The sequence below is a fragment of the Numenius arquata genome, chromosome 4 (assembly GCF_964106895.1).
Source record: "Numenius arquata chromosome 4, bNumArq3.hap1.1, whole genome shotgun sequence".
Taxonomy (NCBI): Eukaryota; Metazoa; Chordata; class Aves; order Charadriiformes; family Scolopacidae; genus Numenius; species Numenius arquata.
The window spans coordinates 35,561,996-35,574,501 of record NC_133579.1 but is presented as its reverse complement, the minus strand read 5'-3'; the positions used below and the strand labels follow the sequence as shown (position 1 = coordinate 35,574,501).

Here is a 12,506-nt window from a genome sequence, read left to right as displayed (position 1 = left end):
TGTTAATGTTTTGAATTCATGTTCACCATCTTACAGGCATCCTGAACAGTATTACCCGAATTACGCATTTCTTAGCTGTGCAACCCTAGAACAACTCCTGCATTTGATCAGTGGCACAGCCCCAAAAAAGGATACAGTGGAGCCTGTCTAAAATTACTCAGGTGTGGGGTCCTCCACAGGCTACAGAGTGGATACCTGCTCTGCTTTAACCTTCACGGGCTGCAGGGGGACAGCCTGCCTCACCATGGTCTTCCCTGTGGGTTGCAGGGGAATTTCTGCTCCAGTGCCTGGAGCACCTCCTCCCCTTCCTTCTTCACTGACTTTGGTGTCTGCAGGGCTGTTTCTCTCACATTTTTTCTCATTCCTCTTTCACAGCTGCTGTGTAGTGTTTTTACCCTTCTTAAATGTGTTATCACAGAGGTTCCACCAGCAACACTGATAGGCTCAGCTTTGGTCAGTGGCAGGTCCGTTTTGGAGCTGGCTGGAACTGACTCCGTTGGACATAGGGGCAGCTCCTGGTGTCTTCTCACAGGAACCAACCCTACAGCTCCCCTGCTACAAAAACCTTGCCATGTAAACCCAATATGGTTGCATTATTGAAAGGAAGTGATCTTCATATCACAAACATACAAACTGCTTCTTGGTGATCTTCTGAACTTCTGTTGGTGTAACAGATACAGATCAAGGAAAGGCTTCAACTTCCAAGCTGAATGCAAGTTTACTATGAAAAGAGGAAGTCAATTTGATCTCCGCTATTACTGCATGTTTAATCATGGTGGAAACTTAGGCAGAGTCAGTTTTGATTACACAGGATTTGTCTATTTGCTACACTTCTACCCCATTTCATATTAGAGTTCTTAAATTGGAATCATCCCGTGTAAATGTTATACACTTGAAGAAATAGTGATGAGACAGAAAATCTAAGTCATATAAATGGAAAAAAAAAGAAGGATCAGTGGAAAAAAAAAAAAAAGGAGGAATTATCTATACTCCTCTAAAAAGGAGAGACAGGAATTTTTTTGTTTATCTTGCTGGGGGGTGGAGTCAGTTCCTAAATAGTGAATCAAGAAAAATAAAATGATGTTGAGCAAGAAGCCGAGCCTTCACGAGATGTTTGGACAGTCTCTTAAGAAATGAGGGAACAGAAGAGTGAGTGGTCACCCTTGCTGTGGAGTCAGTGACTTAAGAGGCAGGTGGCAACTGAGGCAGAATGTAAGCTGTTGAATGGGATATCAAGTACCAGTATCTTAGTGGCAGCACTCTGTGAACTATTCCCTGTGCAGCAGCCAGGATCAAATAAAGAAGTTGCTAGGTAGAGTCTCAAAGTGACACCTCAAAAAGAGGTGTCAAGGTGAGAGGGTTAATTTTCTGGGAAGTATTTCACTGAATAGATTAAGTCCTCCTCTGCTGTGTCCACTTCTTCTAAACCAAAAAGAAATCTGACTGCTAGTAGTTAAAATTACAAGATGATAGAGAAATCATATACAGAAGACCCCATAGTTTGGGATGAGTTAACTTCAGTTTTAGGATACAGAAGTTTGGTTTACTTGTTGGAGGGGGGGAGGGGGTTGCTTTCGTTCTTATTTTTCAAATGCAGAACAGAGGAATGGCTCCAGTGGTTCAGAGCACACTTGGTGCAAGCACTCAGCATGTCCTGCAACAATGGATTGGCAGGATAGGGCGAGCTTTTAGTCCTACTTCAACAGAATGCTGTACTAGACACCAATGATCTGTGATTCAGGAGTTTCCTGAGAAAATCGCTCTGTCTCTATTAACCTTCCTGGCAGCCAGCAACCCTCAGGAGTCAGTTCTGCTGCTTCTCCTGACTTCAGTGATGCATGTCCTTCACATGGGACATCCTTTCTCTCAGCTGCAGGCAGCCCTTGGATACAGCAGAGAAGGTCTCGCTCGTGTAATCAGCTGCTGTGCTGTTCTATCCAGAAAGGTTTCTTGTCCTTGTGCACCCTTTATGCCTCAGGCAGTACTTTCTCCCTGTGCATTCAAGTCCCTTTCTTGGTGGAGGAGGATAGTTTTTATTTGCCAGGCACTCCTCTGAAGAGGATTCAGGAAGGTTAATTTGTCAGTCCCCAAACTAATTTGACTCCTTTTCAATGCAGCAGTTCATCTGGCTATTTTTCTTAATTAAAGTAAGTGGTTCTGTTTCCTTGGAAACTATGTCTTTGTCAGGTGCCACCTGCGATATTAATCTGTCTTTGTCACAGTAAGAGGTAGGACCCTTCACAGACCTTTGTTTGGTGGTTTGCTGGTATTTCTCCTTGTAAATTGTCCATATAATCTGTATCAAGTCAGTGTGTTAAGAGATCCACTTAATGCAATTATTTCATTAATATGAATATTTGCTATTTACATGTGGCTTATTACTGGCTTTTGGATGAGACTAAGTACTGCAATAAATGTATTTGGAGTGAGTAGTTCCCAGCCCCTTCCTCTGAAGAAAATTGTAGCATGTACCGAATCACGTGTTTGAAATTCCATTTATGGTAAAACTACATTTTTCCAATGAAAGGTATTGCAACCATGCTCAGTGTTTCAGTGTGCAGTCAAGATCAGCAGCACAGCATGGCTGTCTGTTTTTATGAGTCAAAAGTGAGCTGGCTGCAGTTGGGCTTAGCAGAATAGAGATGTTGATGACAATTTAGGTGAAAGAGCAAAACCAGCTAGCAAAAAGAGTGTTGGCTCCTTTGGGTGATATTTTTCATCATTTTAGTTTGTGACTTTTTATGAGGGATTCTTTCCCCTTCGTTGCTGTTAGTCATGCTCCAGTTAATAAGCCAGCCAGCTTCTTGTCATCCACGTGCGGCCAGGACTTTCTAGCCTCTGCTTTTTTAATGTGCATTTTGGTTCTTATGCAGTCTTTTGTTGTACTGTAATTAGATTGCTGCATGGTGTTGCTCCTGGACCTAGTTGTAGTCACTTGGCAACAGCAATTCAAGAACTCATTTGGTGGTTATGTGGTGGGAATGTCAGTAGTGTCTGTGCTTGTTGTCTTTCAACAATGTTGCCCACTTCTAGGGTTACGGATGTAGGGTTTGGCAATGGATCTGAGCAGCAGTGGTGGCCGCCTGGGATCTCTAGAAAAGTCAAGTTGTTAAAAGGGCTTCAGGAGCTCGCTAAGGATACATTCCTCAGACTAGAGGCAGGAAGAAACCTTTTCTAACTGCTTGTCTATCTGGCTTGGTAGGGATATTATTTTTATCTGAATGTTTATTTTTTAATGCTTGTGACAGCCTGTTCTGTTGCTTGCAGGGGAGAATGTTATACACAGCGTATGTTGTGAAATGTGACATTAAACAGATGTGAAAGTCTGCTTTCTCCCATCTTTCTCATTTTTCCTTTTGTTTCTGACCAGTTGTGTCCAGCCACAGTATTAAGGTTTTTTTTTCTCTATCTCTGAGACATACTTTGGACTACTTTGGCAGTTTTGCTCAAGGAGCAGGCAGAGTCCTGTAATTATTTGTAGTGGCCTAGAAGGGAGTGAGCTGAGACTAGTCAGGAAGAAAGTACAAAGATGAAACCATGGTAAGCTTTGAACTGAATCGCATTGAAAAGAAGCCCACAAGTTATTGTACATAGATAAATAAATCTTTCGGCGCGCCTTCCCAAGGGAATAGCTCTGTGATTGAAAAAGGGTTGTCATACAAGTATCTTCATAAACATGAAAAGATAAAATAGATAAGAAAGAAAAACCTTTTCATAATAGCAATTCTGGACATCACTGCGAATCAACCTACTGGGATCTGTAACTACATAAGGTTACTTTACTGCAGTGAGAAATAATTTGTAGGCAGATAACAGTTAAAAATGCATCAGTGTTTTGTGATGTAAGGGTGAATTTTAGTATGAATTTTACTTCAGATAACAGATCGTAGGTCTTTATCATTTAGAATGCAGGATTTTATTTCTCCATAACTTTTTATGTATGTAGCCCTTCATGGGTTACAGCTTCTGATGTTTTTTTACTATCAACACCCTCCTTATTTCATGTATGACCTGTATTCTTAAACTCTTACTCGACACATTTAAACATGTGACATAGTGCAAAAAAAAATAAATAAAAAAATTATATTGTCTGGTTTTAAGTTGGTATGAAAAACAATTCAACAATCTCTGTTGCTGCAGCTTCAGATGGTGAAGTGGATGAGGGCAAAGACTTGGCTAAATGTCAGAGAAGTTCAGATACTTAAAGCTCTAGTGTTCTTGGCTGCTTATAAAAGTATAGAAGTAGCTGAGCCTTCTGGTTGCACTTGGAACAAACTGGTCTATAACTAGGGGTTGGAGGAGTAAGACTGGAGGACGCTGCTTGTTCCAGTAATCACAATTTTAATTCCTTCACAATGTGAGTTTGCCACCAATCTGTCAAACTGACTAGGGAGCCTCTGCCATTCTGAATGTTTGGATTTTTATTTTTTATTTTCTGTAATAAGAAGGAAAATGTTGTGTTGTATTATGCAATTTAAAAAAGTCTATGCAGTAAAAATCCATTTGAATAAGTGGGAGCAATAATTCTATTCTTGCAGATAGAATGCAAATAGAATAATTTTTCTTTTAGCATATTAATTCAGTAAGGAGATTAATATAAGCTTGCAAACTTCTTAGTCAAAACCTTTATTCTTCCCACAGAATGCAATAAAATTACTACTTGGATGCTGATAGTAAATGAACTGTTTTATTGAATTGTCATAATGAAATATTGGAGTTTGGTGTATGATAATTCTTATAAAGACTATATTTGAGGAAGACTTTGTAGAGAAGGCAAAAGAGGGAAGAAGATTTTGTTTCAAAAAGCGAGATAAAGAAGTGGCTATTAGTGGAGCAGTGGCAGCTACCATGATAACCTGTTGGCACTGCTGACTTCCAGTATGGTTTGGAATCAAATTCTTGACTTCAGGTACATAATTAATTAATACTCTGCTGCAAGTTTAGGAATTAAGTCATGACTACAAAAGTTATGAGTGATTGGTTCTGTTCAAGGATTGATATATCTTTTGCAATACTCACTAGCATCACCCTTTGTTTCTTAGTTTTCAGCTGTAAAGAATTTTAGCATAACAGCGATCAAACTAATTATCAGAGAAGCCCAGAACAAGTCAGGTTAGAAGGGACCTCAGAACATTATTTCAGAGTGAGCTATGAGAACAGAACAATTAATTCTTGGCACTTCAAAAAATATCAAGAGAATATTCTTTTAAAGACCTTTGTTCTCCTTCTAAATAACAGGCTCTCTACTATATACTTTTGCATAGAATACTGAGGTTGGACCTTAAGGAGAGGTTACTTGGGAGTCTTCATTAAAGGCAGAATTTTCTTTACAGAGACCATGAGTAGTGTCAAACTTTCCCCCAACCATGGAAGTCCTGCTGACATTTGGTGTTACATTCCAAATTTTGCTTTGGGAGATGGTAGCTCTGAATGTAGAAAAGATTTCAGTTAATCATTTTTTATTGGGGCTTTTTTATTCTTTGTCAAATGGTGATATCAAAATTCAGATGTTGCAGCTTTGTCTTGGAAGGAAGACACAAGGGGTTGTGAATGATGTAAGGAGGGTTTTTCCTGTTCTTTAACTACTGCACATTAGGGGCCAGAACAGAATGCTCCAGTTCTTCATGTTTGGGTCTTAAGATGTTATACATTATACAATTTTTACATCAGTGCAACCCCTGAATTTTTTTTCCTGCTTAGTAGTTTATTTCTTAGTTAATGATGTTATTTGTGATGTTGAATATTGCCTCTTTTTTTTTTTTAATTTTCCAGTGTGACAATGCAAAAGGACTCAAAGCCTTCTATGATGCAATAAAATATGGACCTAATCATCTGATGGTTTTTGGTGGCGTGTGTGCAACAGTTACTTCTATCATTGCTGAATCTCTAAAGGGATGGAATTTGGTTCAGGTAAGGCATGGAATGCAATATATTCAAATGCTGACTATCATGTATCTCTGTATCATTTTTTTGAATTTAGAAACAGTATTTGATGCTTTTCAAACTTTGTGTAATTATATCTCTGTTTTGAAGGTCAGTGGAGTTATGTGTAAAGAAGAACAGTTACTTCTACGTAGTACTAGATTTTAAGGCTTGGCATTGTGCTCAAAGTGCTTGTGAGTATGGGGCAGCAGTTGTGTGTCTCAGTAGATTAATTATATAAAATTAATTTAATATATCTCAAAAAGCAACCTAATGAAATGAAGTTCAGTCATGGTAGGTGAGCAAATATTGGACTTTTCCAAAGTTAGAGGAAACAATTTGTCAGGCTTTAATTAATGGTACACTGGGGTCTTCACTCTATCTCTACTCAGTCATAATGCAATATTACTATTGCATAATATAATTACTGACTTTAAGTATGTTGGAAGTGCATAAATTGTAACTAGTAACTGGGTATGTATCTTAGTATTTGACTCACCAAGCACACTTATTCCCAGCTGTTCTTTCTGACTTTCTCAAAGGTCAACTTTGTGGAAAGGTTGCCTCTGCTGAGGAATGAGAGTTTATTAATACTAATATTTAAAATGCAGATGATAACAGCATGATCTTCTTCATTTCTTCAATCATGTGTCCAGGATGATTTTTGGATTGATGACTGACTGTTTGTGCAAGGTAGCCAGCCAGTTTTCCTTTTCAGATGTGGAAATACCCTGGCTTCCTACTCAATACTCACATTGCCCAAAGAGAAGTTTGTATAATTTTTTATTAAAATAAACAAAACATTCTATAGCAAAATAATAAAATAATAAAATATAATAGTTACCTGAGGTTTCAGTTACAAACAGACTTCTCTTTTCCACCTGGAATACTCACTGAGATTAGTGCAGAATGAACAAATGAGGCATAATTAAGTTTGTGAAGAAGATGATGATCAGAGTACAAATGGGAAAATCTTAGGAGGATAATTAAAGAAGCTTGTTAACTGTGTTTGCAGTGCTTGTCATATGAGATCTTTTTTTTTCCTTATGCTTCAGGATTTTTTCTGATGTGAGAAACATCAGTTCTACTATGGAAACAAAATAATAGTGTATCTCTGGGGAGAATAGAGAAAGCAACAGAAAGCTTGCAACTATCGTTTAACGCTCTCTCTTAAAAATGGCCTAGTCCATGGCCTGTAATGAAGTATGTGGCTGGAGCTCTGTTTTTCTGGTTTTGCTTTTTTTGTTGTTGTTGTTGTTATTTTGGTTTGGTTTGGTTTGGTTTTTAATTTGCAAAATGGAACTTCCAGATGATGTAGGATGTTTCAGGGAGTTGGCTTTCATTGTGCTAAATCCTTTTCATTTGCAGTCAAGTTCTGCCTGCGAAGGTCTGAAAATCAATTTGTTAATGAAGTTGCTCAGTCAATAAGGAAAGGCAATTAGAAAGCTTCTATTTGCTTTTAAATGTCTGAATTTGTCAATATATATGTTAACTTATATAATGATATGAAGCATTGCTACCAGACAGCATCTGTTTCTTTGTATTTAACCACTACAGCTGTGACTAAGTCTTAAACAGTATTAATGATATCAGTACATCAAGGGATTCTCTGCTGCTTGGGCTTAGTATCCTGCAGGCATTAGATAAATCCTCACATGGCGTAACTCCACTTCATGTCAGGTTTTTAGATATTGATTGACTGAATGATGAAAGAACACAAATGACAGTGTGTCTGGGAAGTGTGGCAAGGCTTAATGGATGGTGTAACAGCAATGGCAACAATCTGAATACAGCTTGTGAAAGTGTTGTGTCATACAGTGACAGCGATATCTGCATCTGCAAATCAGCAGACATAGCATGTATAAGATAGTGGGGAAACGGAGTACAAATCCTTCCGCTCCTCAGGATCCACTGTCATAAGCATCTTTGATTAAAAGCATGACTTGACTAGAAGGAATAGATAAAAATCTGTAGTTCTCGGAAGTGGAGCAATAATATTCAGCCTGATAAAATACAAGACTGGCCTCCTTCAAAACTTGAAACTTCACCTCAAGGAATCACAGCAAACTCACAGAAATAGTTATATGAAATAAAATGATGAAGTCATTTTATGTTGCAGTCAAGAAGACAGAAAACAACATATAGACAAAAAACTAACCTGACATTGTATTATTGAATAAGGATTTGCATTTGGATGTCTGTCTCCATCACTCTGTATACCTGTACATGCAGTCATGAAAAGAGAGCTCTTAACCCCAGCAGGAATATGTGTCATGTGGTTGAGCAAAGTGATGACTCTCCCACACAGAAATGCAGGATGATAGTCGGAGTACTGGGAGGAATAGGGAAGAAATGAAGAATAATAGAATTTAACAACTGAAAAATTACTTTCCTTGGCAAGTACAGTATCAGGCTGCCTGCCTCCAAAACTTTTCTGAGAGCCTTTCAGCCCTGAATTCAAAGTTTCTGGTGACTGCTTTTCCTGTGTTTGGGGGAATTTTTCTTTTCTGCCTCTTCCCTATTCTCTACAGGAAGAAGTCTCCAAAAACAAACAACTAAAAGACAAAGAGGACAAATGTGCTGGAAATTATAGAATCATAGAATTATAGAATCGTCTAGGTTGGAAGAGACCCTTGGGATCATTGAGTCCAACCATCTGCCCTACTCCACAAAGTTCTCCCCTATACCATATCCCCCAACACCACATCTAAACGGCTCTTAAACATAACCAGGGATGGTGACTCAACCACCTCCCTGGGCAGCCTATTCCAATGCCTGACCACTCCTTCTGTGAAAAATTCTTTCCTAGTGTTCAGTCCAAACCTACCCTGTTGGAGCTTGAAGCCATTCCCTCTCGTTCTGTCATTAATTACCTGTGTGAAGAGACCAGCACCAACCTCTCTACAGTGTCCTTTCAAGTAGTTGTAGAGAGTGATGAAGTCTCCCCTCAGCCTCCTCTTCCTCATACTAAACAGTCCCAGCTCCTTCAGCTGCTCTTCATATGATTTGTTTTCCAGGCCCTTCAGGCCCCTTGCCTTCAGGCAACTTCATTATCATGTTTCATTGGCTGCTTAGGACACATTATAGTAGTGATGGGGGCACTGATGGTGCTGCAACAATATGAAATAGGGAAGACTATCAGAGGTTGAGAAGAGTCTTAGTCTGAAGGTGACTTGCCTTATTTGTGTACCATATCTAAACAGAGGGTACTTTTCCTTCCCTATCTTGACAAATTCTGATTTACTGATGATCAGCAACAGAAAGGGAGATTCTGTTCTCAATTGGCTGTCTTCAGCTGCTGGCTGATTTAATTATCTCTTACTGTAACAAAATTAATGATTTTTTTTTTTTTTTTAATGGTGCGTTTTGTATCAGCAAAAAGAGCAAGTTGTTTTAGTCTGCAAGCACTCACGCCATCCTTAAGGACTTTGAAGTGTGCTAGGTGACACAAACTGCAAACTGTTTTCTGAACAGACATTCCTAGTAGGACAGATGCAGACACCCATTCCTTAGCTTTGAAATAAAAGGATTCCCTGTGCGTAATCTCTGTGTGCCAGCAGTCCTTACTTTGTTGAGTGACAGTCTGGGCATGGGCTGGAGTCGGCATGTGTGGCTTTGATCACCAGTCTGTGGTGTGGAACCAGTTTGAAACTTTGGTTTTTTGGCTTAAAAGTGCCAGTAATATTCTGTGCATCTGACAGTGGGTCATAAAGGTATGAAGGTACAATATTGGGCAGTTGCTGTGCTGCAGGGGGGGCATATTTCAATGTAAAATTCTTCCAGATTCATCTTACCGCCATTCCCTTTCAATGTGTATTCAAGGCAATTAAACAGAGTGAAGAAGAATCATAATAGTACCTACAATATGTTGCAAAAGACCATATATTTTTCTTTCATACACTGAAAGAAACTGAAAGCGTCCCTGCTAGTAGATGAGTGGTGCAAAACACAGGAGATAGTTTGCAGTTCAGTCTTTATCTTCTGTTTCAGGATATCTGTCAACTGTTTACCTCTCCATGTGAATTTCTTACAGTAGCAAAAGCACCTAATTTGTACAGCTTGCTATAGTTTCTCCTATTTTCCATTGTCATCCCTCACTTTTCCTAATTGCCATATTAGCATAAACATTTAACCAGGATGAAGATTTTGACCAAACCGGTCATGTCTCTTAACTTGTGGAACTCTCCATTTTGGAGATTTGTCTTTCTTTCTTTTTGCCATTTACATTCTCTTACAGCCTGCTTCGTTGACAATTTCTTTTTACTCTGGAAATAAACCTCTGCAAGAAACAGAGTATAAATGTTAGTGCTTCCTTGGAATATCCTCTGTTTCTACATGTTTAATGTAATCTAGTCATAACTGCAGGCTTCTAGGCAAGTAACTGCTAGAGGTGATCCAGTGATTAGATGGTAACGACATTCAAAACAGAGAAACCTTGTTTTGGATTCAGTGTCTCACATTGGAAAGTTTTCTAAGAAAACTATATGTACCCTAATCATGATGTATTATTCACTCTGTGAGCATGTTAATATAGGGCAAGTTCACATGTTAGAAAGGGAAACCTCCTTTAGTTCTCTAGCTTATGAGTATCGAAGAGCCTATCCTGACATTTGTTTTCTTACCTGAGAGATCCATAGGTATTCAAGATCCCATCTCTGAATTACCATAAAGACTGCTGGTGTTCAAGAAAATCAGTGATGTTTACAGCCTTTGATTTCCTTCTGAAACAAGGCTGATGTGATTGCATTGTCAGCTCTTCATAATTTCTGACCACTGGCCAATTGCAACCAAATTTTAGCAAAAGATTTCCCAAAGGTTATTAGCTTCTATCCATTTCTGTGAAAATGGGTTGCTGAGGAGAAGCATCCAGATGAATGAAGGAGAGGATGCAGCGTGAGCACAGAGAACTTTGAGCCAACCGTGGCATGTGGGGCTTCTTGCCCAGGTTTACGGGATAGAGACTGACTGCATTGAGAAAGGAGTTAAAAAGGCAGCAGAAAGCAAGCTGTGAAAATGCAGAGGAGGGGTGAAGCCCAGAAGGACATGAAGTAGGAGCTGGTGGGTGGGTGTGGGTGTGGGGGTGTGTGTGTAGAAGCCTAGGATACATGTATCTGTAGGAAACAAGGCTTTATTAGCTGGTTCTGTTACTCTTCAAAATTCTTACTAATACAGAATTTCACAACTGTGTGCAGGTCATAACTGATGTTTTCTAACACTTAAGTAATGCAAGTCATCACAGAGGTTTCTATACTGGCCATTGAATCAAATTTCTTCTTGTTAATAACTGAATTTTCTAAATCCTCATGCTTGTCACCCAGAGCTCTGGCATGGGCACATAAACATTTGATGAAAAATGTGTGTTGGTTGGTTTGGTTTTTTTTGTTTTTTTACATTCTTGTCACATTTGTTCCAGTACAGTGATTTTGTGCTACTTTTTCCTTCACTGCACAATTTCCATGTATTATTATTTTGGGCAATGAAAAGGGCATTTAAACTAGTCTTTGGCTAAGAAGATTAGCTACTTCTATCTGTGAGATGCAGGCAGTCCCACTTGAACAGGCTTTTCTCCCACCCGAATATGACCCAGTGCACCACTAGAGTCTTCGGCTTCTTGGCCCACAATTCACCATCATAATCTTTTTTTTTTCTTTTCTTGTTTTTAATTTCCCTTTTGCTTTCCTGTTTTATCTCCAAGTATCGGAGGGATTTTATAGACTTTCTGTACTTGTGTTGTACTTTTAATAGGCAAAGTGTTTAAGGGAAAACACCTCTTGAGGTCTTATTATATAAGGTGCAAACCTGATGACATTCTGGTCTTGCTTTTGGGAGTTAGCTAGCGTATAAGGAAGTTTTGCTCTCTTCACCATAGGAATGCCTGGGAGCTCCTCAACAGGAAGAAAACACAGCAGGACTGACCTTCAGGCAGAATTTCATGTGAAGTTTCTTCTCATTTGAGAGAAGCTCTGGTGAATTTGGAGGGAGACAGACCTTTTAGTTCTTGCAAATCCTCCCCTTGATACAAGCTGCCAGCAGGAGCTCTGCTGTTATTGATGTGGCCCTCCTGAAGCTCTGTGGTTGCTGCTGGGGAAGAAAATGCATGGGGAGTTGAAACAGATCAGCAGTACCATAGCTCCTAATTAGACCATGTTTCTCTGTGTGTGGACGGATGCAAACATGCACAACATAGAGCAGACTTAAGACTTGGAAACTTATTTGTATATTCACCCTTAAACTTAGAGAAATGAAAGTTGCAGTGCACCAGGGAAAACTAGTCTAGGGCAGAGGAATGAATTTAGTGGCAAAAGTTGTTTCATAGTGATAAAAACACTGACCCTGATTCGCAGTGCATTATTTTAGTTGTACCCCATGGGAGACATTAGCATTACATCACTGTTAATAGCAGAAATTTGGTCCACAAAATTTAAATTGAAAACTTCAGAAAATTTGCAGGCTTGAGGTATGGTAAGAAATGCATATCCTATATTCCAAATGCACTGCAAAATTAAGTAGGACTTTCCTTTCCCTTCTTTCTGTCTTCTGCTTAAATGTACGAAATTGATTTCTAGTGAGACGGGTTGGCTTAA

The 12,506-nt window shown here is 39.1% G+C and overlaps 1 protein-coding gene across 1 annotated transcript in view; it reads left to right on the top strand.

The window, feature by feature from the left end:
* The window catches only part of GABBR2 (gamma-aminobutyric acid type B receptor subunit 2), a 486,116-nt gene that overhangs the window by 96,999 nt on the left and 376,611 nt on the right, over window positions 1-12,506 (top strand). Inside the window, exon 3 of the mRNA XM_074146426.1 lies at window positions 5,773-5,910. Coding sequence (XP_074002527.1) covers window positions 5,773-5,910 — 138 coding nt within the window. The remainder of the gene's footprint in view (window positions 1-5,772; window positions 5,911-12,506) is intronic.